The 27,716-nt window shown below is 45.3% G+C and overlaps 1 protein-coding gene across 2 annotated transcripts in view; it reads left to right on the top strand.

The window, feature by feature from the left end:
- The window catches only part of LOC116945092 (CUB and sushi domain-containing protein 1-like), a 630,678-nt gene that overhangs the window by 297,290 nt on the left and 305,672 nt on the right, over positions 1–27,716 (top strand). For both annotated transcript variants that reach the window (XM_032959197.2, XM_032959196.2), the window contains exons 12-15: positions 8,477–8,589; positions 16,459–16,641; positions 24,299–24,625; positions 26,996–27,190. In XM_032959197.2, the coding sequence (XP_032815088.2) occupies positions 8,477–8,589; positions 16,459–16,641; positions 24,299–24,625; positions 26,996–27,190 (818 nt within the window). The remainder of the gene's footprint in view (positions 1–8,476; positions 8,590–16,458; positions 16,642–24,298; positions 24,626–26,995; positions 27,191–27,716) is intronic.

The raw sequence follows: 27,716 nt of genomic DNA, 5'->3' as shown, positions 1-27,716 counted from the left end.
GAACCAAGAATACAGACTAGCTGTACTACCCGGCTTCGCCCGGGACTTGGATTCACCACGCCCGGGCCGCCTTTGTCTCCCCAGTGGCGATGTTCACACACCACAGCAGTTACTCGTTTGAGGCTGAGTCGACCTAGGGGAGGCCCAGGACCGGTAAAAATAATCGTCACCGGTGGTGGCCGTGAGTGGGAATCGAACTCGAGTGTCCTGGTTCGTAGCGCGGCGCGCTAACCACTACACTACAATGCGTTACACTGCCACATGCGCGGGTCACGTGACAGATTTGACGTCACAGCTCACTTGCCATGCAATAAATAAATGCATTATTGAGCTCCCCCCCCCAAAAAAAATGCAAAAGTCTATTTATATAATTTTTGCATGGTGTACAGTCTGGAAAGTACCCACATGGCAAATGTCAAGTTTGTTGCATGTCGGGAAGTACGCTAAACATTTTGAACAGACACACACAATCACAACTTTGCCTTTTATATATATGGAGATGTCAGGCTGGATGGTAGCGCTCAACTCGTAATCAAAGGGGTAACAAATTGAAATTCCACTCAAGAGGTCCGCTCAGCCAACCGCCCGTCTGGGCTTAGAATCACCATGATAGATGTCTACTGTGCTTGTCCTCTGGCACATTCCCACCATGAGAATGTGGAATTTCCAACGTTCGCCTAGGGGTCTCCAGTCGAGGCGAGTGCCATCCCACGACAGTACATTTGAGCAGGAAAGCCCCTTTTGGCGACTTTGTTGTCACTCTCAACGCAAAGATGAGATGACCCGCCATAATCTCACCTGCTAAGATCTACCCACTGCTGGATGAATTCTTCGCGAAGCTGTCCGGCATATCTCAGTGCAAAACTCCCTTTGGCTTCTGCGCATGCGATGATTTCATCGCTCCACTTCCACTTGTTGAAGGACCCTCAAGTGAGTTTCCTCCCTTGCCTACCACTCTCATAATTCCAATGCCATATAATGATTGTCTTAGTCAAAAATTAAAACAAATAACAATTAACAAAATACAATTACATAATGTATTAATCGTTTGTGCATGTTTAATCGCTGGTCTTAAGCTATTGGTGGATATTTTACATCCAAGCGGTGTAGCCTTACCCAGCTCGCTTTGATTTTACAGGCCCAAATTGTAAGATGATGATTCAAATGACGATTATCGTGATTTTACTGATTATTCGGTGATATTGCGTTGGCAGTGGTGCACAAGCATAAATAATAATAAAAATACTCAACACCGACATCAATAATCCTGCCTTAAAAAGGAAAAAAATATATATAATACGTGACCTTTCAACCAATAGTCCTTCTTCATCACACACAGAGAGGCGATAGAGGTGGATTGAATTATGATCATGAATTATCAGACGAATGCCATCTAAAACGATGGATGGTGGATCAAATATTAATGTTACAGTCCACAGCACGGACGACAGAGAGTAAAGTTAGCCAAAATATTCACAGACATCGATCGAAAAAATGTTATTTTCCGCAAAGCCACATTTGACGGACATGTAAATGCGCAAACGGACGTTACAAAAAATATACAAATTGTATCGTCGGTGTGAATGTGAGGTAAGAGCGGAGATAACGCGTACAGTGGGCGAGTGGGTGGTGTTGCCGGTGGGACGGGGGGAGCACGTTCACAGTGGAAATTGTCTGCTGATAGGAGATGGGGTGACAACAATGGAGCGAGTTGATAGAATAACGAAACGTCACGGTACTTAAATGGTAAATGTTTGTGGCTTTGCTCTCCAACACGCCGGTGTGCTGTACTTAGTGACGAATCGTCACGTTTTGTTTACGTGACAAACCTGACCAATCGGCAGTGTCGGGTGGTGGTGGGTTTAGCGACGCATTTATATTCTCTTATAAACTCTATTATGGAGAATAATATTATCCCAAGGCTACCCATTTTACCCATTGTGTTTAGTTTTGCTTGTTGTTGACTTAAAGCTTTCGTGACTGCAGGAATTAATATTCTTTGGGTAAAGTCACGTCGGTCGGTTCAAGGAAAAAAAAACAAAATACTACGACGTTTCGACCCAAATAATTTTGCTTGTTGTGTTTTTAGTGTGCTGTCTTTCCCCCCGCACCTCCGATTGGCACAGTTGGCTATGTGCGGTGCTCAAGAAGAACATGCGTACGTGCAACTTCAACCTGGCGAAATGGGTTTAGGCTGTTAAAGTAGTGGAACATTTGCATGCGTTCTGATTTTTCCCCAAATTGACGTGGCATGACGGCAGCCAAGGCTTTGGGGAAGGGTGGGCAGCATTGTGTCTGCCTTTGGCACATCGCCGGTCTCAATGCCAACTTCGAGCCAGTCATCCCACTACTCATCGGGACTCTTAACCCCCCCCCCCCCCTGGTCCTCGTGAAGACGCCGCATTAATGTCTACGCCGCTCAGTCCCCTGTCTCTCATTTATTACGCAACCACTACTGAGTACCCCTTACATATTTGCAAATATCACATATGGCAACTCCTAACTCATTGGCCTTTTATTTTGGTGAATGCCGTGCGGGAAATAACTCGAGGTGCATAAGGAACTTTGTTTATAACTAGGTGAGAGCCAATTGTGAGCGAAGGTCTGCGTGTGTTTTTTTTTTTACAATTGTAAGTTAGCAATTCAGAATCCGATTATTTATTTATATGTACGCATGTGCCACGAAGAAGGGCCATTGTCAAAAAAAACGTCGCCTTTTACATATTTCTTTCCTTTTGATGCCACAGGGGTTGTTGACGGACATGTTGTGTGGTTGTTGTCATTGTTGTTGTTGTTGCATAGATCGCTTAACTGCACAGCCCGCACGAGTACCTGTGCTGTTAACTCCGGTGCTATTCTTGGGCTCAAACATAAATAGGGGCAATCAGGTCAGCAGGCGTGTATTTGAGCAGTAAATAATGGTTATCATTTATGTTATACATAGCCTTTCATAGACCAATATTACGATTCGTAATTGGTGTGTTATGGGCTAGATCGTGTAAACATGATTGGTTTATTTGTTGTTGTTGTTTATGTATGCATGTATTTTGAACTTCTTTCACACCATACGTAGCTAACCGTGCTCATCTAACTATAACCCTCCACCACCCAACAGGGCCAATCATATCGAGTTGTTACGTGGGGGCAAATATGCCACAAAACACGAGGATGTTGACAAAGCAAGCAAACTTGTACAATTTTAGGACAAAAGCTCACCTCCCGTGAGATCTGAGCTTTTGATGACAGCCGATGATGCGGCTTGTGATCTCAGGCAAAACGTCGGATACGTTGGAGCATCCTCAATGTTGCCTGCTCTTCAATATTCATCCAGGTTGCTGAAAAAGCAAGACCAATTGTAACATTTTGCCCACTTGTCTTGATTCCATTGGTTTTTTCCGGGTGGTGGAGGTTTATATAGTTTAAACATTGACAACACACCGGTGTGCTGTACGAGTAACGAATTGGCATGTTCTGTTTAAGTGACACACCTTACCAATTGGCTGTGTCGTGTGGTGGTGGGTTTAACGACACATTTATATATATTTACGCGATCTAACCCTAAAAACCACTAATTATGGATGATATTGGTCGCGAAAGCCAACGATCTAACCCCAAAATAAAGTGAATTATGAATCACTCATCATTTAATATGGACCAATTCAGCATCCTCCAGGACCAGGGATCAGCAACCTGCCGCTCTGGAGCCACATGCGGCTCTTTAAGGAATGCTTCGTGACGTTATTTATTAAGGACCACCGTCTCATATTCACATGCATTGCGGCTCTTGAAATATTGAGCTTTTTACCGAATTCGAAAAAAACAATGGCTCTTGTCATTTTGGTTGCCGAATCCCTCATACTATATTTGACCAAAAACACTTTTGCTGACTGGATTCCTGCCTGCCTGGTTGGATTCCTGGCACGCTGGCAAGTGTGCGTATGTGCTGGTAACATCACCTCGCAGATCTACGCGATGATGCCATCTGCATCCCACAGCGTTGATCTGGGTTCGTGTGTCGTACTCACCACGTCATCACGCCTCACCCCCAATCACCCTTCACACTGGCCGTGTATCCCACACAAATGCGACAGAGGGGGGAGATAGAGGAGGAATATAGAGGAGGGAGCGAGAGGAGAGAGGCAGGGAGAGAGTGAAAAAGGCCTGGAATGGAGAGGAAAGAGAGCAAAACTTTAAGAGGAGAACGAGGGAAAGTGAGATTGAGATGGGAAAAAGAGAGGGGGAATAGGGAGAGCGAGGGTGAGAGGTGAGAGAGAGAGAATCAGGTAGAGAGATGTGGGGGGGGGGGGGGGGGGCGAAGTGGGTGATATGCAGCAGAGGGAGTAAAGGAATATAGAGGGATGGAGTGGTTTAAGAGGGGACAGAGACAGGGAGACACAGAAACGGGCAAAGTGAGAGATTAATTGTTATATACAGCACAGAGAAGGCAAAATAAAGGTGGAGAGTGACAGGGCTCGAAATATGATGAAAAGTTTTGCTGGCTGGTTGGGGGGCTGCGAGGTTCGGTCATGTCCAAAGGATGTTCGAATTGGTGGTGTGATTAAAAAAATCTAATAGTTTTTCATTTTAATTCATGTTGTCTGTCTCGTTTATTTCATGAGCATAAAAGTAACATCTACGTGTAATTTTCATAAATGATAAATAAGTTATGCTTGCAAGGCATTATTAAACATATCTATCATGAACTTAAGTATGCATTTTATTCAGTAAATCATTTGATAACTGCACGCCTAATCGGCATCGAAAAAGGAAAAAAAAGCATGCATATGCATAGATCCCATAACGCGGAGGCGTTTAATTCGGAATAATGTTGTAGTGTCAAGGATTCAGAGAAGAGAGTTTTTAGAAGGCACTTTCTCTATTAACAACTTTCACAGTCTCGTCCGCACACTCTCCACAGTAGCTCGGCCCAGCCTGTACACAACACTATAGGCGTCTAACACTGACGGCGCTGACTGAGATAGCCAACTCCTATCCCTAGTGGCGCAACATCTAGCGGAGACGTTTAGCGACGACGGCGACGAGGCGACAGCAACGACGAGACGACTCCATTCCCAGCACCGGCAGCCTCGAGCCCCCCCGCTCTCGGCTCCTTTTATGCTCCCAGCCTGGCCGGGCTCTGCCCTGACCGCGCCTCCCTTCTCGAACCCGCTGGGGTCTCCAGACGGGGTCCTCCGTGACCCTTGACCTAGTTCCTCCCCTCTGCCAACACACCACGTGCACACTCCCACCGGCGTGTGTGCGCTGTCTGTCCACCGCAATTGCCGCTGCTGTCCACCAGTCGGCGCTATTACACTACACTATCATGTTTAAAACCGCACGTCGTCTCAACGTGACGTCACGCATAGTCGTGAGGGGGATGCGAGGCGCGTGCGTGTGTGATGCGCACGTCCATTAGCTTGGACGGCAAGAGTGAATCCTTTTAGCACTGTTTTTTTAGCTATTTATGACCAAGTATTGGCCGAGCTTTTGATCAATTTGGCCAGGTTTCTTTTGAGTTCGTCCCAAATGAGTAACACACCTCTATATAATAAAACGAGTTTTTTTTATTAGATTGTCCTTGCGAGAGTTATCGTGACCCCACATGATAGACAGACAGAGCTAATGCATTTGCGCTTTCAACCTCAGTAGTGAGCGATAAAAATGACATTAAATTAAGCTATTTTATATAGCTGGTGAAGCCCACTGATCTATTCGGTCTTTTTCAAAAGGTGACCTGGCCACACATGATAGCTCATCAAAGTGGCTCATATCATCATACGCGGGAATTTATAGTCACAGCCAAACAATCTAAACGCTTGTTTCTAAATGCGGAGGGAAAAACCGGTGGATCTGGAGAAAAATCCACGTGACTACCATGCGGAGATAACATGAACCCCCAATATACAGGCATCGTCAGGTTCGGAATCGAACCCACGACCTCCTGGCATACTAGGCGAGGGAGATAACATCTCCCCACCACTGCAGTGCACTCACAGCGCCTTAACACTACATTTCAAAGCGCCGATTGTCATGGAAATAAGCAACATTGTATTATATGTTTTGCAACTGATTATATGCATATTTCAGGGGCAGCGTACAACAGCTGGCACGTAGCTGTGTGCTTTATTGCAATTTTATTCACCGCAGTAAGAGCACGTGTGCTCGAGCCAACTACTTATTCCACATAAAGTGAATACCTTCAGCCGGGTCCCACAGCCAGCCAGAAAAAAAAAAACAATTGTTCATAACAATAGAGTGGCTTGGATTAATGTAATACAATACATGTAATTGATTGATTCGGTGTTGTGTTTTTATGTTGAGTGGATGGAGCATTCAATATTTAGGGAGGCAAGAGAATGGTTTAAATTGATGTTAACGACGCTGAAATTGCAGCCTAGTTAAGGTTTCGTGACAGCGCTGTTTGAAATGATTGGCTCCGATTCATTGGAATGGATACAGCTTAGTGTCACCATTAAGGAAAATACTCTTTTTGGGAATTCGCAAGTCGATGGTGCCACATTACAAGACGTTCCAAGGTTACGTTTTATTTTGTCAGCTGAGCCCCGACGTTGCATTTTGTGCACAGTATAACACTATACATATATAGCCCATTATACAAAATTGCACATTCAAAGATTTTGTAAACGTGGGTATGTACGAGAGAGGACGCCGATGCAAGCAAAGACCGTGGGATATCTTTTTTTTTCAAGGTGACCTTGTGAGGGGGAAAAAAATGTTTGATTCAGAATTAGCAGCGGCAAACATTGACCCACTCGAGGTGCCTGCTGCCTTCAGTTGGCCTAAGGTCTAACAAGGCAGCGGCGTGTGACATTTCAGATCGGTTTCCCCGGCCGTCGCGATCACTCGCGGCTACCTTATTCACACCACCTGCGCCACGTTTGAGTCGAAGATCGCTTTAAGTACCTTTCAACGAAATGTACATGTGCAGGAAGAACTGCTGAACATGCGTTTTGCGCCAGAGTTTTTTTTTTATGCTGACGCGACACCCCCCTCTTGAGAAGCGTCGTCTTCACTGCTGACCGTATGAGCGTTTTAGAAGGAGCGTTTTAGACGGAACGTCGCGTTATCTCGCGCTTGTTCTACTTTCTAACCCTTTGCGATCGGCTCGCTTCGCGTTATCGAGATTGTCGTTTGCTCCGAATCCGGAAGTGGCATGTTAAGTTAAATTCCCAGCTGCGGCGAACATCAGTGGTATTTGAACCGGTACCCAGGCACACGCTTCTTCATCAACTATATAGCATGATGTGCTCAGTATGCGAACATTCAGGCCGGTCCAGCAAAACGAGGGCGTGAGTGGCCAGGAAAAAATATTTACACCTCGCACCAAGTACTCGTTTAAGGCCGAGTTGATCTCGGGGAGGCCTAGAACCAGTTTTGATGATCGTCACTGATGTTGGCCGTGAGCGGGGAATCGCACTCGGGTCGCGCTAGGATTGTAGCACAGTGTGCCAATCACTGCGTCACACCACTCTCCACACTGTCAATACCACTCACACACACACAGGCACTACTTAAGGGGGCATTGTAATTTTAAAACGATAAAAAATGTTGCCAGCTTGTTGTCGTGGAAAGCCCTTCTTCCAAATAAAAATTAGTCTTTGATCGAGCAGTGGTCACAATTGTACTGGACGAATACAAAAACACACAGATCAGTCACCTAAAGGGCAAGAAGCCAGCTCATTGAGACAATACCTGATAAATCACAAAGGCAAGGTGGCCAATTTCACTTGTGATTCTTTGCCACTCATTTGTAAGTATAATTAATTAAATTCATGCTTCTGATATTAACGACATAGTAAAAAAAAATAACACTTTTTTTCTTCCATGCGAAAATCAAACTTCGCTAATTGTTATTGGAATGTTTGAAATCAAATGTCCAAAATGCTTTTCAGAAAATACGTTAAGAGTCCACAGTAAAAACTTGTCCCGCGCACAAACTTCCGTTGGATGGTGCCCGTGCCCGTTGAATGCCCTGAGCTGAGAGTACAATTTCCACATTGGATTTGGGTGCAATTATTTAGTTGTCCTTCCCCTGCACCTCCGATTAAATGAAAGGGCCACATGTGATCTTGAGCGTTAAGTCTTTGGGGGATAATGTGAAAAGTTATTATTCACAGGTGGCTAAATCAAGCATATTTTTAATTAAGCTTCTGTACACACGTTGCGCGTGCCTTTAATTGTCTTTCGTATTAGTGTCAATCGTGCAACATCTGTCTCGTTTTTTTTTTTTCACCCGGTGTTACGTTGTCCCAGTTGGAGCAGTTTCCGTAAATATTGTTCGCTTGAGAAAATTGCCGACAACCTAACGTGCAACACGCTCATAGTTTGTGTAAATTAGTCTTTGTGAAATAATGAATATGACAAAAAAACATGTCAGGTTTTTTTCAATAGATTCATTCAGTGACTGATGATGAATTGCTGTTTTAATGTCGTTTTTGTGCACGCGTGTGTACAGCCTCACTGGTGCAGACGTGCCTGACCTGATCGTGAGCATCAGCAATCAGATGTGGATTTACCTTCAGACGGACGAGACGGTTGGCTCGCTGGGCTTCAAGGTCATCTATCAAGGTGACAGGCCCACAGTTGTGACACACGGTACCGGCACGCATTACCAACACACGGTGCCAACACGCGGTACTTTAAAGTCACGAGCAAAGACGTGCGGCCCTGCAGTTCCTAAAAACTTAACTTTTTTTTATTTTACCAGGCAAGGCCCACTGTGCTATGTAGCTCTTTTTCAGAAGTGACCTGGCCACAAATGATAGCCCAACGAAGCGGCTTACCACGTGGAAATATATAGCAGCAAGATGACTCTAAACGCACGTTGATTCTAAATGTGGAGGGGAAAACCGGAGGACCCGGAGAAAAATCCACGCGACCACGGGGAGAACATTCAAACTCAAAACATACAGGCGTCAGGGGGTCGGGATCGAACCCACAGCCTTCTGTTTCCTATTCTCTGGGTCTTTCGGTAAAGCCACTTCGATAGAAAAATAATACAAATATCACGACGTTTCGATCGCAACACAAGCAATCGTCTTCACCTGAAGACGTCTTCACCTACGTGGCTTTACCGAAAGACCCATATAATGTGTATTCCTGCAGTCACGAAAGCTTTAAGTCAAGATTTCTGTACACTAGGCGAGGTAGTTAACATCTCGCCACCTTGTATTGTAAACATCGCTGTTGGTGGAAAGCCATCCACACGGGGGAGATCCTCTAGACTACGGGCATTTTGGCCTACTCTTCCACGTGGGACTAGACGTGTTGTTGGAAGAGGTGAGAGTGCCCACACGTTACCCCACCGCACGCGACCACCTGCCGATCAGCTAACTGCGGTGCATCCCATTTATACTGCTTGGTAGACAGAGGAGAGGGGGGTTTAAGAAAAATTGTACCGCTGTTTCGTTGATTGAATCGGCGACTTCGGGATTGCAAGTCCAGTGTGCCAATCGTCACTCCTAAAAGCCACTGGCCAGCATATATTGCCTTGTCTGCAATGCTGTGCTGCAGACGGTAATGTAAAAAACTCCATCCTCCAACAGATGTAGACGTTCATTGTCAGCCTAACACGTAGGCTTCATTGTGTGGATCGAATCGTCGCATTGTGCTCGTAAGTTACTTTCTTTAAATCACTTACAGGGCACATTTTACAAAGCAAGCACTGTGCCGGAAAATAATCGTGATCAGCGGCAACGTGGAGTGATCGTAGTCATGAGAGAATGTTTTTTTTTATCTTGCAATCATTGAAAATATGTAGCACTGTAATTGTATATGTATTAACTTATCACAGTACTCACCAGTAGCAATCTGGTTTCGCTTATGAGGCCAATAACATTTAGAGTGATTTAATCGTAGACAATACGAATGTTAACACACACGTTGTGCATTTTAAAGCATCCTGCCACACTCTTCCACGTACTCTAAACATACGACATATACATAGACAAAAATCTCCCCGTATAACCTTAACAAAGACCGTTGGGAAAGCGCTTTCGGCAAGCGCCTGTGAACAGAGGCACAAAACATGAGGGGGTGGGTGGCCAGCACCACGCACAGCCGCCTTTGTCTCCCTGGTGCTGATGTTTGCACACTGCACCATTTAAGGCTGAGCGGGAATCAAACTTGGGTGACCGGGTTCGTCGCGCAGTGTGCTAACCACTCCGCCACCACTCCCCATATACACACCGATCCACCAAGTCTCATGCGTGCACACACTCAGGCTTTATTGAGGCCCAGTTGGGAAATATGTCGTGTGCATTAACTTCTATTCCAGTTTAAATATATATATACGTCTCTCACATACCTTTGCTGTGATAAACTAAATTCTAATGGGATGACCTTCCTGGCCTCAAAATTCCCTCCCCCCCCCCCACATGCAATGCCACCTGAAGGGCTCAACACACAAAGTAATCATCTGTGGTGTTTGAGGCTGTCGGTCTTATATTGCAATCCTTACAACAGCTGTCCATTTTTTGCACAGATGTGTTGCTTGAAATGCAACAGTTGCGCGTAGTCGAGAATTCAATTAGGTTCCCTTGGATGCCGTATTGCTGTACTCATGTGTAGAATTCGAAATGCAAATTTAATAACAAAAAGTAATATTTGAAAAAATGTTGCAGGCTTAGAAAGTTATTGCTTAATATTCAAATTGAACGAAAGGCAGCTTATATTAACTTTACCACATTGAAGACAATGTAATCGGAACACGCGCGTGTGTGTGTGTCTGTGTGTGGGGAGCGGTAGTGTAGCGGTTAGCGCTACGCTGCGCTATGAACCTGGCGACACGGGTTCGATTCCCGCTCACGGCCAACACCACCAGTGACGATTATCTGAACCGGTCCCGGGCCTCCCCTAGGTCGACTCAGCCTCAAATGAGTACCTGGTGCGGTGTATATAAACATTGCCACTGGGGAGACTTAAGGCGGTCGGGCGTGGTGCTGGCCACCCACCCCCTCGTGTACCGTTCCGGCCTTCATAGGTGCTCGCTAACAGCACTTGCCTCTACAGTCTGTTGCAGGCTATATGGGGGATCTTTGTCTTTGTATTGCTGCTAAAACTGCCAAGCGGCCAACAACAAACAGCACTTTGAAAAGTTGTAATTCTGCAGATGAGAGTTAACACATTTCTTGAATCGAGGCAGGTTTTAAGAACTTTGGAAAAGAGGCGGTGGGATGGAGGGAATCGCCAAATGGCATTGTGCGAATGATTAAGCAGAGAGAACCGTTGTAACTTGCCTACAGCCAGGCGGGTGAACGCGGCCGAGTTTGGTCGTACTCCATACATACTGAACGTACTCTGAACGTTCAACGTCTCTTCAAAATTAAACGAGTATGAGGCAAGTTGTGATGCTGAGCCAGTGGTGTAAGTACCTGGTCGCGCACAGCACAAAGAGCATCTTGGCTGTGACACTCACGGGTTTCACTCAGCCACAAGTGAGCACCCGGTAAGTTGTATCACCTCCATCGTTTGGAAGGAGAAAAGATGCTCAGATTGTGCTACTGCACGTTCACAGCACCCAGTTGCTAGCCCTAATGCACGGTAGCTTACGACATTGTTCATCATTCTTATATCGCTTGCCACAGACATGAGCCATGACTGGCATTGAACTCAGGTCGACAGATTCATAGAGAAGATCATTGCGTCACCGCTCCTAGTACAGGCATATACAGTATATAGAAGAGTAAATGCACTCATAATATTTTTCAGTCCTTTGTCAAACCGCTGCTGGATAAAGTTCTCCCCGTGTGGTGTCAGTTGTGCAGGTTTTGTTTCACCATACAGTGAGGGAAAAAAGTATTTGATCCCCTGCTGATTTTGTACATTTGCCCACTGACAAAGAAATGATCAGTCTATAATTTTAATGGTAGGTTTATTTGAATAGTGAGAGACAGAATAACAACAACAAAAATCCAGAAAAACGCATGTCAAAAATGTTATAAATTGATTTGCATTTTAATGAGGGAAATAAGTATTTGACCCCTCTGCAAAACATGACTTAGTACTTGGTGGCAAAACCCTTGTTGGCAATCACAGAGGTCAGACGTTTATTGTAGTTGGCCACCAGGTTTACACACATCTCAGGAGGGATTTTGTCCCACTCCTCTTTGCAGATCTTCTCCAAGTCATTAAGGTTTCGAGGCTGACGTTTGGCAACTCGAACCTTCAGCTCCCTCCACAGATTTTCTATGGGATTAAGGTCTGGAGACTGGCTAGGCCACTCCAGGACCTTAATGTGCTTCTTCTTGAGCCACTCCTTTGTTGCCTTGGCCGTGTGTTTTGGGTCATTGTCTTGCTGGAATACCCATCCACAACCCATTTTCAATGCCCTGGCTGAGGGAAGGAGGTTCTCACCCAAGATTTGACGGTACATGGCCCCGTCCATCGTCTCTTTGATGCGGTGAAGTTGTCCCGTCCCCTTAGCAGAAAAACACCCCCAAAGCAGAATGATTCCACCTCCATGTTTGACGGTGGGGATGGTGTTCTTGGGGTCATAGGCAGCATTCCTCCTCCTCCAAACACGGCGAGTTGAGTTGATGCCAAAGAGCTCCATTTTGGTATCATCTGACCACAACACTCTCACCCAGTTGTCCTCTGAATCATTCAGATGTTAATTGACAAACTTCAGACGGGCATGTATACAGCACTTCACCACTCTGGTCAGTGTGTGTGTGTTGACGACGCTGGGGCGGAGGTAGGACTGGTTCAGTTTGATTCCGCTCATATTTGGCATGGCCATGAATTCAACTTGGGTGGCTGGGTCTCCAGTGCATTGCTCGAACCACTGTGCCACCAATCCCTGCTTTGTTGTGGTGAAAACGTTCCACCTTCTTGGGGCTAAAAGGGGGGTCACTCCAAGACAATCGCTTTACACATGGTAGCATTGACTCCGGAGGGGCTGAGTCTAGCCTTGAACCGGGTTGTGAACTCGCAACTTTCAAATTGTGAGTCAGATACTCTGACCACAACCAGATATATACGTGAAGCTTTCGTGACTGCAGGAATTGCTATTTGGTTATTTCGGTAAAGTCACGTAGAAAATAAAAATCAAATAATAGAATACGACGTTTCGATTGCAACACAAGCAACCGTCACCTAAGCAACCATCATCAGGTAAGAATGCAATGAGAAAAAGCAAACCTAGTAAACTTTAAAATACAATGCAATACAATACAGAAAGTCGGCTAACACAACAGTCAACACCCCACCTGGTTGATTACGTTCTTCCAAAGATTGCTAAATTTGAGAGAGAGACAAAACATAGACACGGAGACACATAGACAGACACAAATGCAGAGAGAGGCACACACAAAGACACACAGAGCGAGACACCCACCAAGTCTTTGTGTGCGTCTCTCTCTGCCTGTGTGTCTGTCTATGTTGTCTCCGTGTCTGTGTTTTGTCTCTCTCTCTCAAATTTAGCAATCTTTTAGAAGAACGTAATCAACCAGGTGGGGTGTTGACTGTTGTGTTAGTCGACTTTCTGTATTGTATTGCATTATATTTCCAAGTTTACTATGTTTTTTTTTTCTCATTGCATTCTTACCTGATGATGGTTGCTTGTGTTGCACTCGAAACGTCGTATTCTATTATTATTATTTGCTTGCATTTTCTACGTGACTTTACCGAGAGAACCAAGGAGCAGCTATATATGTGTATATATGTTTTCACCTATGAGTGTCTCATTGAGAAATGCAGATTGACATTTCTAAACAAATAGCAGAGCGTGCTCTTGGAGTAGATCGTAATTTCAGGGACAAAAGGCAGCAGCTGTTGCAGCTGGCAGGTTTTGGGCGTCTCTGGTGCATGACTACCTCGCCATTTTGCCGTTTGCCTAGCACTGGGATTGTTAGATTTGTTTTTATTTCACAGCAATACACGAACAGCAGAGGTCAAGTCAAGGGGTCGAAACTGTTCCACGACACATTGTGAATGCCTGGAAGGTATTCTTTGAGTTGGAATGACATGTGAGCTGTGGCAAATTGTTATATATATATTAAAAAAAACCAGGCATTGGGGCGGCCGCTCATCTGCATCAGTTGCTCCGAGCCAATGACGGGAAATCGGTTCACGTTCTCGTCCCGGAAATATTGTATCTGCCGTAGTGAAATGATAGACTGCGGCTAACCACCCCAAATTTTTCAAATGAAATCACAATTATTAATCGTGCACTCTACCGACAGGCATGCCTTATATACATAATTATGAAGTTTGAATCATGCAGAATACATTCTCAATAGTTCATGAATAAGTTAGTATCTCATTCACATTGCATGATTCTCGCGGTTGGAGCACTCCAGCCGCACGAAGAAAGTCCATAATAAAGGTTTTTGGGTTAGATCCGGTAAGCATAAATGTGTCGTAACCCTCCACCACCCGACACGGTCAGTAAGGTTTGTCACGTAAACAACGCGCCAATTAGATACTACTTCAGCCCACCGGTGCGTTGGAGAGTAAATCCACAACGTTTACAATTTGAATACGACGTTTCGCTGGTAATTACATCCAGCACCATCGGGCGATTTGCCAGAATAATAAAGCAATCCACCTGTTTCCGGTCCTAAATAGAGCAGCAGGACGACGTCATCACTGAACCCATCAGGTGCAGAGGTCAGAGGCGAAGCCGACGTGTTAAACGAATAAAGTCGCCGGTTTAAAATCCTGGAGAGAAGGGGGGGGGGGTCAAGGAGCCACAGAGTCCGGACTTTTACAGAGACGGGTAAGAAGAGGCCCATTGAGTTACAAAAATCTCTCCTGCAAGACGGGTGACCTGGCCATAGAGGAGGCAATGTTGGCACGTTTACGTGAAATATTGAGATGTAAAATAAAGCTGTCAAAACGCATTTAATTAAAAACTATATCGGCAAAGTGTGGGCGGGGAGGCCTGCAAAACGCAGCACTTAACAACTGACGAGAGCTCACCATTCTTCTGATATCAATAAACTGAATAAAGTGCCTCCATTGGCTATAACCGTCGACCATCCTACGTATCGGATTGAGTTGTGTCGGGCGGTATAAATGTGGAAATTTCACGACTGGCCGAAGCGAGGTGAGCAACACCTCGTTGTGTACGGGAGCACACAATGCTGCATCACTCGCCTCTGACAGCCGATGGGCCCGTGGGTTTGTGAACCTTATATCGTACTGAATCACCAGAATGTGCATTGCCCGAAACCAGTAACACTTAAGTGTTAATTCAAACATTAACTCTTAGATTTTTTGGGGTGGGTTGGGGGGGGGGACTTAAGCAGACATTGAGGAAACCACTAATATACAAGACAATAAATGCAACTCATCGTAGATGCGTGTGTTATTTTTACGCGTCGATTCTCTCGTGAATTATTAGTCTCCTCTTTTAATTGCTATGCCTGTGTTTTGTTCGTCGTTTCTCCGCACTGGATTACATTCTTTCGCACCTCACACCCCGAGTGGCCAGCTACCGTAAAACATCCGCTTTGAACATTCCCCACGATCAGGGGGTCGGCAACCTGCGGCGCCGGTGCGGCAGGTTCTTTAAGGGCGGCTGCACCGTGACGTTATTTATGAAGGACCACCATCTCCGTATTCTCACATGCATGCATGAATACGTGTACGCTGAGCTTATTTCGCACCGTGCGTATCCAACCGCGCTAATTGGAGGTGTGGGAGATACACAACAAGCAGCTCTTGAAATATAGATTTTTTTTTCTTCATACCAAGTTCTAAAAAAAAAAAATGGCTCTCCTTGTTTTGAAAGTCGACCCTGAAGGGTTTCCCTTTCAAGTGCTTAGTGGAACCTTAAATCGAGACCTTTGCCTTCATTGGCTGGCATATCTGGTTGTGACGTTCATGGTGATGACAATGGAAAGGTAAAAGCGCAGCCCTGCAAGTACTCTCTCACGTCACTGTTGTCAGAAGGACGTCCACGAGAGGGAGCTCTAGAGAAGCCCTCTATATTGAAAGAGGTGGAAATAGCCACGCTTCACCGCACCACTCGTGACCTCCCAGTCTATCTGTGGTGAACTCATTTATGCCGCTGGGTGGACAGAGGCTGAGGAAATTTAAGAAAGTTGACCCCGTTTGTTTTGACTGCCATGCCGGGAGATCGAACCAGTGACCTTTTGGATTGTGCATCCAGTGTCCTGACCTTCACACCACAGCGGCATCCCTGACGATGGGCGAGTTGTCACTCTGGAGACCGAGAGATCGTTGTTCAATGTGTCGGCCACCGGGTTGACGATGAAATTCGTGATTTTTCACGAGACAGAGTGGGGCGCGTTGAAGGCTGGCATCTTCCCTTCCCCCCCGATGATGATGATGATGATAAGACAGACAGACAGACGTATTATAGATGGGACAGCCGAATTAGCAGCCGTGTTACCATGCCCTTGGGCATCACTGCTTGACTTTTATCCCGTCGCCCCAATTGAATTTGTTTCTTCCCCTTCCCCCCGTCAGAGATTGAAGCCGGGACGTGCGGAGACCCAGGTGTGCCTCCTTACGGCAGGAGGGACGCCGGCGGATTTGCCCACGGCGACCGGCTGACATTTGAGTGCCAGTCGGCCTTCGAGCTAATTGGCGAGAAGGCCATCACCTGCCAGAGCAACAACCAGTGGACAGCCAGCATTCCCAGATGCATATGTGAGTGCTGCCACCTCGACAGCATGCCCAAGAAACGTGTGTGGTCGGGGTTGGGACGGGGGTCACATCCGTGGCTGTGTTTTTCTTTGTCGGTGGCAGAACGTGCCGGCATTTGTCCGCATGCCACCGTACCGTATTTCCGAAAAAAGTGTGTGGCAGTGATCTGAATAGGATTCAAAACAACAGGAGGGTGGGTGGCTCGGCAAGCCGAAAATAATCTTGTCCAAGTAACGAAGCCGATTCTTCTGGGTTTCAGTCACCTATGGTTAAAACCACTAAAAATTTGTTTTTATTTTTACCAGGTAAAATACCTGCTGAGCTATATTGCTCTTTTTCAGAAGTGCCCTGGCCACGAATGATAGCTCAACAATGTGGCTTGCCACCATGTGGAAATTTATAGCAGCCAAACACTCTGAACGCTTGTTGATTTCAAATGTGGAGGGAAAAACTGGAGGACCCGGATAAAAATCCGTGCGACCACGGGAAGAGAGATATGCAACCTCCAAATATGCAGGCATTGTTAGGGTTGGGTTCGAAACTACGACCTCCTGTATACAGTTGAGGGAGTTAACATCTCGCCGGCTGTCGTGTGTGGGGAGTTGACGGTCACTGCGTGGATATTTGTACAACAAAAACAATCACGTGAAATATGTAAAAAAAAAAAGTTCATATTGGCTATGTCTAAACCCGACGATTTCAATGTCACTGTAATACAAAAAACCGACTAATAAGAAATTACTTCACAATTAATTCTGTTTCATCATCCTGAGTCAGTTACTGACATAAGGTGAAGCGCTGGCCATTGTGTGAAGCCCGGATGTAATTCTTATATTTTTCATTAATTCGTGGAAAAATAGACTTCCATATGTACGTGTTATTGGCTAAGTATCCATTTATAAATATGTTTAGTTGTTCATGTATATAAAATCACGTCCCATTTGTGCAGTCTATTGGCAACACAAGTGATCAGACTTGCTGCACTTCAGCATGGTTTGGGAATTGGGATTTAATCCCATAATGGGATTGTGGGATTGAAACCCAGGATCTCAGCGGCTTAGATCAGTTCTGTGATATAGGCGCAGCATTAACCTCTTTAGGCACCCATCCAACTCCCTGAAATAAGCAGATTGTATACGCACACACGCACGTTCCTGTGTTTTTATCTATGGGGAGCAGTAGTTAGCGAACTGCGCTATGAACCCAGCAACCCAAGTTCGATTCCCGCTCACGAGCAATAAATAGGTCGACTCAGCCATATATTAGTACTTGGTATGCTGTGTTAAACATGGGGAGGTAAAGGCGTCCAGGCATAGTGCTGCCCACACCACTCCCTTGTGTGCCGTGTCGGCCTTAATAGATGCTCGCTAACAGCATTTTCCCCAACAGTCTGTTAAAGGCTATATGGGGGATCTTTGTCTGTGATTCCATGTATGCGTGTGTGTGTCTGTGTATGTGCGCTTGTTGGAGTCCCTATGTATGTCTCTGTGCAGCAGTCATGAGGTTTCATTTCCTTGCCATGAACAGCTGTCAAAAGTAGTGATCTGAACTTGGCATTTGGTCTCTGCTAGATCCATTTAGCCTTAAACGAGAACATCGAGAAACAAAGGTGACTCGGTACGGTGCAAGGCCACACCACCCCTCGTGGGCCATGCTGATATTAGTCGTCGCTTTTTAACAGCGTTTGGCCGTACACAGAATTTCAGGCACCACGGAACATCATTTGCACATGACGATGATGATGTGTCAAGGGATGCACAAACCCCATCTCCCAAGTGCTGGATTACAGCGAAGAACTCTGCCAAAGAACGGGTTAATAGTGGTAGGCGTGAATTAGATGCACTGGCAAAAACTCGGATTGCCTGCAGAATTCTTTCAAGTCTCTTGAGAAGAGCTTAAATCATTGCTCGTACGTGGTGCGTATAAGCACACCCAGGTCCTTTGATAGGTGAAAATGGAATTCCTGCTGTGCTCATGTGAGTAGCCTTAACAAGCCTTCATCAATTCTCTTTGCCTAAAACGTATTCCATTGAAGTTTAATATTCATTGCACGAGAGCATCTACGATTGACACGGTTGACTACGTACAGTGCGAAAGAGGTTCAACAACAGCAATGTACATAGAGCCATCTTAAGAAAAAAAATGTGGGCAAATGTTCCGTAATTAAATTTTGGGTAAATATGATGCTTGGCAATGATGAACTGTGTCCTAAGCATTCGCAGTTGTTAACGCATGCAAATGTTGTGGGTTTTAGATTTGAAGCTTTCGTGACTGCAATGATTCATACTCTTTGGTTTTATTCGGTAAAGTCACGTAGGTAAAATAAAATAAAATCAAAGAAAACAATTAAATCACGACGTTTCGGAGGCAACACAAGCTTCCGTCTTCAGGTGCAATAGTCACAGCAGAAAATCTGTGTTAAGTGTTGTGGGTTTACTCTCCAAACCACTGGTGTGCTGAACTATTAACGAATTTGCATGTTCTGTTTGCGTGACAACCTTTACGCGATCTAACCAAAACACCTCTATTATGGATAATATTGGTCGTGGAAGCCTACGTGTTCAAATGTTACTGAGTTTGTAATGTATCATTTATGGCAGCCATCCTACTGGATGGCTCTGCAGTTATAAGACGCAAACGTAGGATTGAGAGGTTTGCGAGTTCAAATCCTGGCCTGCTTTCGATTTCAAATCCAAGCCCATCATCTGTATTAAGTTGATAAAGCCAATACCGGTTTGTTGAAATGTAGTCGTCGTCACCTTATGCAGAGGTTGGCCTTGGCCATGGCAGTGTGGGATGTTTTCACTTGCTCGCTCGAGGTCGCCAGCCGAGGGATAAGTGCGACCTCATTGCTTGTTTGATCGGACACGCCTTGACTGTCAGTCACTTCATAGAATAACTACGGGAGTGCAAAGCGTAATGTGATAATAATGATAATATTGCCGGCCAGGTATGATGTACTGATCAGCTACCTCAGCTGTAGAGCGGTCGGCTCACAATCAGAAGGTTGCATGTTAAAATCGTGGCTGGGTGTTGACTCAGGCCATCATCCCTCTTGGGATAAAAAAAAATTGTACCGTTTGGTTTGGAAGTCACCAGTCCTTGTCCTATGGATAGACTCACCCCCAACCATAGAAATGTGGAATTCCCCTCCTGGCGAAGGGCTATAAATGGGATATGAGCAATGCCTGAAGGCTCATTTGAGCAGGAAATAACTTTTTGACTTTTCACTTTAAAATTTTAGTGCCATATTTATTACCACATAGCAACTGTTTATCGTGACTATAGTAAAGTTTATTTTCGATATATGCTTATATGTTTTTTTAATGCATATATTTGGGCAAGAATTGGATATGCAGCAGTTATCACAATGTACTACGAAACTGGAAGACTGGGTTTGATTCATGTTCATGCTGCCCACGGCGGTCTATGAAGCTAGACGATAGATAGGCTGCATGATGGTGGCCATGCATGCCTGTAATCCAGCACTGTGGAAGCAAGGGTTTGTGGATCACACAAATGTTGCTGAACTCCCTTCCCACGTGCAGCGAGCTGCCATACCCTGGCTTGGCAGGAGAACGCGGTACAGCTAAGGGAGACTCCACATGTTCCATCTGTATGGGATGCTGTTGCCCTCTCACCCGCGTGGCTTTTCTCTGGGTGCTCTGGTTATTTCCCGCACGTATTAACACTCATTAACCCTTTCCCATTTCGACGACGTACGTGTACGTATGCATACATGATTGCTATGGAAGCGGAAGAACAACTAAAATAAAATAACTGAGGCTTCCACAAGGCCATGCGGTGAGGGCGTGTGGCACAGTTCTGGCGCCAGCTAGCGTAGAGTGCAGCGGTCGCGTCGCTAAAGTTCCCTGCAGTGAGTGACTTTAAAAACAACGGCTGCTATGCCTCTCTAAATAGATGTGGCGCTAACCGCTTGCACGTTCCAAGATTCAGAGGTGAATGAGACAACCGCTCTGCAACCTGGAGATGTCAAAGAACGGGAAAGGGTTAATTGTCCAATAACACCTTAATATAGAGGAATGCAGAGCTTGGGGTGGAATTTGATGCCGGTTCCTCGCGTGGTTTCCATTACAGCTTGCCTGTGCTTTCTCGCTCCTGTGAGTCGTTCTATCTCTTAGAGAATCTGCGCATACTGTGCGGTGCGTCACAAGTTCGAATTATTTTTTATTACGACTGTCATTTGATAGTTAATGCATGTGTTTTTCTAAGTGTTGTAAACTTGTGTATCTGCATGTGATATTCAGTACGTGTGTAGTGTGCTTTTGTATGCTATTCAAATTAGGTGTGTATGTATGTTGTATGTATGTTATTCAAATTAGGTGACCATACACTATAACTATAGAAAGGGTTTTTGGTCTGTATGGACCTTTTCGTTTGATCTTTAAGTGACATTTACGATAAGAAGGCAGAAGTGGAATAATGAATTTTCCATGGGGGAAAAAAAGGAAGGCTTGCCAAGGTAACAATAGTGAAACTTGATGCATTTATTGGATTCAACTTCTTGCCATCTGTGACGAGCGCTGGAGACAATGCGTGTCAAAACATGAATTTCTAACCGCATGTCATCACATGCATTACTTATTGCCGATGTGCCTCAATTGAAATGTAGGGGTACGGCGGGTCTGAAGTTCGCTCATGCATAAATCTGCCCTTGTGAGTTTCTGGACGTAACATTCTCGTGAAATTGCGCCTGGCCTTAGCAAAATGAAGCAATCCGCTTGTAAAGTCGCACGTTTGAAAAATTCAAAGTCAGGGGTGGATTCCGGCCATTGTCATTCCGGTTGGAGTTGATCAAATCTAGTAACACTCTGCGAGAAGTTCACAATCACTGTCCAATTGAGACAGAAGCCCACTCCATTGGAATGTGAAATTGTGTTTACTGGGGAGAAGAGCACCACCCAATGCAAACTTGGTTTTAAGCTCGCTGCCCCACTAAAGTAATTTATGCATCTAATTTGAGTCTAATGATATTAGACTCATATTAGATGCATAAAGGACTCAGAAAATAAACTTCTGTAGCAAAAAAAGTAGTATTTAGCTTTTCTTATCTCTGAGCCATGGTGATTTATATTAAAGGTGCCAATGATTGTTGATGCTGCTGATTTATAACTAGTGATGTTAGCAATATTAAATAGTCTGGCCCTGAGCCAGAGATGGAATTTCACATTTTCAGTGCGGGGGGGCCAGTTCCTACAAGTGTAACTGCTACCGTTGACCTCCCAATACAGTGAGGGAAAAAAGTATTTGATCCCCTGCTGATTTTGTACGTTTGCCCACTGACAAAGATATGATCAGTCTATAATTTTAATGGTAGGTTTATTTGAACAGTGAGAGACACAATAACAACAAAAACATCCGGAAAAACGCATGTCAAAAATGTTATAAATTGATTTGCATTTTAATGAGGGAAATAAATATTTGACCCCCTCTCAATCAGAAAGATTTCTGGCTCCCAGGTGTCTTTTATACAGGTAACGAGCTGAGATTAGCAGCACACTCTTAAAGGGAGTGCTCCTAATCTCAGTTTGTTACCTGTATAAAAGACACCTGTCCACAGAAGCAATCAATCAATCATATTCCAAACTCTCCACCATGGCCAAGACCAAAGAGCTCTCCAAGGATGTCAGGGACAAGATTGTAGACCTACATGACGCTGGAATGGGCTACAAGACCATTGCCAAGCAGCTTGGTGAGAAGGTGACAACAGTTGGTGCGATTATTCGCAAATAGAAGAAACACAAAATAACTATAAATCTTCCTCGGCCTGGGGCTCCATGCAAGATCTGACCTCGTGGAGTTGCAATGATCATGAGAACGGTGAGGAATGAGCCCAGAACTACACGGGAGGATCTTGTCAATAATCTCAAGGCAGCTGGGACCATAGCCACCAAGAAAACAAATGATAACACACTACGCCGTGAAGGACTGAAATCCTGCAGCGCCCGCAAAGTCCCCCTGCTCTAGAAAGCACATATACATGACCGTCTGAAGTTTGCCAATGAACATCTGAATGATTCAGAGGACAACTGGGTGAAAGTGTTGTGGTCAGATGAGACCAAAATGGAGCTCTTTGGCATCAACTCAACTCGCCGTGTTTGGAGGAGGAGGAATGCTGCCTATGACCCCAAGAACACCATCCCCACCGTCAAACATGGAGGTGGAAACATTATGCTTTGGGGGTGTTTTTCTGCTAAGGGGACAGGACAACTTCACCGCATCAAAGGGACGATGGACGGGGCCATGTACCGTCAAATCTTGGGTGAGAACCTCCTTCCCTCAGCTAGGGCATTGAAAATGGGTCGTGGATGGGTATTCCAGCATGACAATGACCCAAAACACATGGCCAAGGCAACAAAGGAGTGGTTCAAGAAGAAGCACATTAAGGTCCTGGAGTGGCCTAGCCAATCTCCAGACCTTAATCCCATAGAAAATATATGGAGGGAGCTGAAGGTTCGAGTTGCCAAACGTCAGCCTCGAAAACTTAATGACTTAGAGAAGATCTGCAAAGAGGAGTGGGACAAAATCCCTCCTGAGATGTGTGCAAACCTGGTGTCCAACTACACGAAACGTCTGACCTCTGTGATTGCCAACAAGGGTTTTGCCACCAAGTACTAAGTCATGTTTTGCAGAGGGGTCAAATACTTATTTCCCTCATTAAAATGCAAATCAATTCATAAAATTTTTGACATGCGTTTTTCTGGATTTTTTTGTTATTCTGTCTCTCATTGTTCAAATAAACCTACCATTAAAATTATAGACTGATCATTTCTTTGTCAGTGGGCTAACGTACAAAATCAGCAGGGGATCAAATACTTTTTTTCCCTCACTGTAAGTGGTACCAATTTAATATCCAGCCAGAAAATCACTCACATTGATCCCTGACTGGGATTTAACCTCGCCGGGCTTCCCATTGTGAATCAGAATCAATGTTTATTCATACTGGAGGAATCCGATGAGCTATAAAGCTCTTTTTCACAGATGTCCAGTAGGGGTGGGTCAAAAAGTTACAGTTCAACAAAAAATACAAAAAAGCTAAATATAAGTACAAAGTGTGGGTGTAGGATAGGTAAACAAATCTACTTAATATTCTTAGTTTTTTCGGTAGTCACGTTAAAGGGAAAGAAAAAAATAATAATATATATAAATATATATTATTTTGTTGTAAAGTCACGTTAAAGGGAAACAACAAAATAATAATATATATCTTATTATATATTATTATATATATTATTATTTTGTTGTTTCCCTTTAACGTGACTTTACCGAAAAAACTAAGAATATGAATTACTGCAGTCACGAAAGCTTTAAATCAAAATTTAAATCTACTTAACTTTACCGAACGAACCAAGAATATGAATCCCTACGGTGACGGAACCTTTAAAACGAAATGTAAACAAATCACTCACAAAATAAAAAAATATAATCTTTTGTTATTTTACCAGGTAAAGCCCACTTAGCCATTAGATCATATTTCAAAAGCGACCTTGCCACAAATGATAGCTCAAGAAAGTGGCACGTCGCAGCAAACCGAATGATTTTAATAATTGTGCCGCCTGGCGAAGCCAACGTTCACAGCAATGCCGACGATAACCTGTCGCTCTGCTGCCATTGCCAACGCAACTCCGTGCCGTCACAGTCTCCTGCTTCTTCAACTACACGGCCGCGGCGAGCGTGGTGCTGTCGCCAAACTACCCCGAGGGCTACGGCGGCAACCTCAACTGCGTGTGGCTCATCATCACTGCGGCCGGCAGCCGCATCCACGTCATCTTCAACGACTTCGACGTTGAGACGCAGTTCGACTTCCTGACGGTGCGCGACGGCGAGGACTCGGAATCGGCGATCCTGGGCACCTTCACGGGCGGCGCCGTGCCCACGCAGCTGTCGAGCAGCAGCCACGTCGTGCGCCTCGAGTTCCAGAGCGACCACTCCATGTCGGGACGCGGGTTCAACATCTCCTACACCAGTAGGTGTCCCACCGGTGTACATGGTAGCCACGGTGGCCGCAGCGGCGAGACGTTAACTCGCCCGCCTGGTGTCCAGGAGGGTCCGTGGGTTCAATCCCTGGCCCCGACGCCCGCTGTGTATTTGGAGTTTGCGTGTTCTTTCTCTCACCGTGGTAGCGTGGATTTTTTTTACGGGTCTTCCGGTTGTTCCCTCCACATTTATAGAATATGCATTGAGAGCATTTGGCTGCTCCTATAAATTTCCACGTAATAATAGGCCACTTTATTGCGCTATCATTTGTGGCCAGGTCGCTTCTGAAAAAGAGCTATTTTGCTCAGTGGGCCTTACCTGATAAAATAAACAAATTTATTATTTTAGTTTAGTTTATACACCAGAAAAAACGAGTGTACAGTATGCGGTGCATCAGATACAGCAGATACACTCACGCGCTCACATGCCAGTGGGTGTACCAGTGAGGAAGATACCACGTGTCACACTAATACACCACATACACTCTGGTCACACTGATATGCCAATCGGTGCCCTGTTGTTAAACCAGTGTCGCAACGGTATACCAGTGTCATAGTGATAGACCAGTAGATGATCTGCTTGTTGCGGAGAAGGTATGCCATTAATAGAGCTATACTGTTACAGATACCACTGTCATGGTGGTATATTATATATATTAAAAAAACTAAATCTAAAAAATGATCACTATTATTGGCCGTTTAATATTCTCCTATCATAATAGTAACTATCCTGTGAATGCAAACACCACTGTGCTTCCGGTCGGCAACGAGAGTTGGTCTGGCACTTGGCCCAACTTAAATCAATTTGGAGGATTCAAGTGGAGCCCGCGCCCAAGTGCACGACCAACGTCACGAATGACAAAAACAAAACCGCCACATCCAACTAAGTGTCTTCTCGATGAATGAGTAGGGATCCCAGCAATATGTATCATGCTGATATGCTTGTGTGGTGTTCTCCACTGATGTAGCAGCAGCAGCAGCAGCTGTTCTTCTGAGGTGTAGCGCAGTGTCCGGCCAGGCGGCTCAGTGGTATAGTGAGCGGTTCGCAATGGGCAGGTTTCAAGTTCAACTCCTGGTTGGAGGTTAACTAAGCCCATCATCCTTCCGGGGGTCGATAAAACGGTCTGTAAAAATTAGTACCACTTAATTGGGAAGTCAACAGTGGTTGTCCAATGGAAAGACTGACATCCCCCCCCCCCCCCCGCCCTAGGATTGTGGAATTTTCACGACTGTCTCAGGTCTGTACTTTTCCAAGAAGCATGTGCGAACGTACAGCACCTGCAGTGTGGATAAGAGGTCATTGAATGCTACCACAGTTGTAGTTCTGTGATATCAGCTGCCATCGACTGGTCTCGATCATAGGCTGTTGCGAAACTCTTGAGTGTTTTCTGGACTGATATTCCATCGCTGGATGTGATGCCAAGAGCACACTTGGAATACATTGGTAAAACAAAAGGCAAGAACACGCTTGCAAAAAGTTCGTTTTCATCCACACCGCAATGCCTTATGGGACGTTGATAAAATTGCCTCCCGATCCCCATGGCCTTTAAGTGCGTGCATTGGTGCCAGAGTTAATATTTGAGCCCGGCTACAAGACCACATTAATCTATAGAGGCAGATCTGCGCACCACATAACATACAAAACCCAGCCCCCTGTAACGTTTCCACTGAAATGTCCTCGGCACTAAGTCAATCTTTACGCAGGTATCTGCTTCGTCATGCATCCAACCTATAGCCCGCAGGCGCGCGTGTAGTCCGCAGTGCAACACCACCACCACCACCACCAGCCCTGTCCAATGCCTCAAGCGACTGCTACATGACCTCTCCCCATTGTAACTCATTAATTTTTATGCCGCTGGATATGAGGTACAATGTCGCACATCTGACCCGCTGGGGACTGAGGCATAAGCCGATACTTGAAAAAGTTGAATATTTGAACATCATTTGTTTTTTTTTTTATCTTTTTTTTGACACACATAATAAAATGACAGTTGCACCACCGTGCACGAACAGGTTACTGGACGAAACATATAGCGCAACACTTGCTCTGCCGTGCTTGAGAAGTGAGCGAATGCGCGCGAGATTAGGATTGCGTACCCACGCGCGAAATGGTCGAGGTTGTGAACACCTAGAGAAAATGCCAGTTGCACCCTGCACACTGCGCATGGGGCGGTTAATTGGTCAGGGCAGATGCGTGATGGTCGGATGTGCGACATTTGATTTTTTTGTGTTTAGTTTGTTCTCATTCCCCGCACCTCCAATTATCACGGTCGGCTACGTACGGCGCAAAAAGAAGTTCACCATACACACATTGTGCTGCCAATCGTCAAACAAAAATTAACTGCCTCGCGTGTCCGCAGCATTCGGCCACAACGAATGCCACGACCCCGGCACACCAGTGAATGGCCGCCGCTTCGGAGAGGAGTTCCAGCTGGGGCGCTCGGTGTTCTTCGTGTGCGAGAACGGCTTCGTCCGCTCCCAGGGCACGGAGAGCGTCACGTGTGTGCGGCAGGGCGACATCATCAGGTGGAGCGCCCCGCTTCCGCGCTGCGAAGGTAACGCAAAGTCAAGCTCCCTTGCCGCTCACGTTTGGACATCTCCGGGCGTTTGTAAAAACAAAAACAAAAAGAGCTTCATAGCTCATCGGATTCCTCCAGTATCAAAGGAGGTTCTGATTCCGTTTATGGCTGGAGCTGCTTCATGCGGACTGAATTGACCGTTTGTTTCACAGTGGACTCTTAAAGATCCCGCGACATTATTAGAAAAATGATAGGCCAATGTGTGCCGTCATCGCAGTCAACATTTTGGTAAATTATGGCAAATTAATTAATTGGGGAAAAAAACCGACAAAATTGGCTCCCCTTCCCTACCGGCAGACGATTTACTCATTTGCAGGCAAGTGCTGCATACATCTTTTGTCACATCGAGGCAGCTGCCACTGGGGATTCCTTGGCTAGACTGCGGAAGGGCATTGTAGGAACGGTTGTGATGTGATTTGAAGCACTTTAAATTGCGGGGGCATTTTTAAGCGCCCCGTCGATGCAAATTCTCGCGCTTTGAAATTCACTTGGTAATAGACCT

Source organism: Petromyzon marinus, chromosome 23 (assembly GCF_048934315.1).
Source record: "Petromyzon marinus isolate PM22_M1 ecotype Great Lakes invasive population chromosome 23, UKy_Petmar_22M1.pri1.0, whole genome shotgun sequence".
In the NCBI taxonomy this organism is placed as follows: Eukaryota; Metazoa; Chordata; class Hyperoartia; order Petromyzontiformes; family Petromyzontidae; genus Petromyzon; species Petromyzon marinus.
Note: the sequence above shows the minus strand (reverse complement) of the source record. Positions and strands in the feature narration are given on the sequence as shown.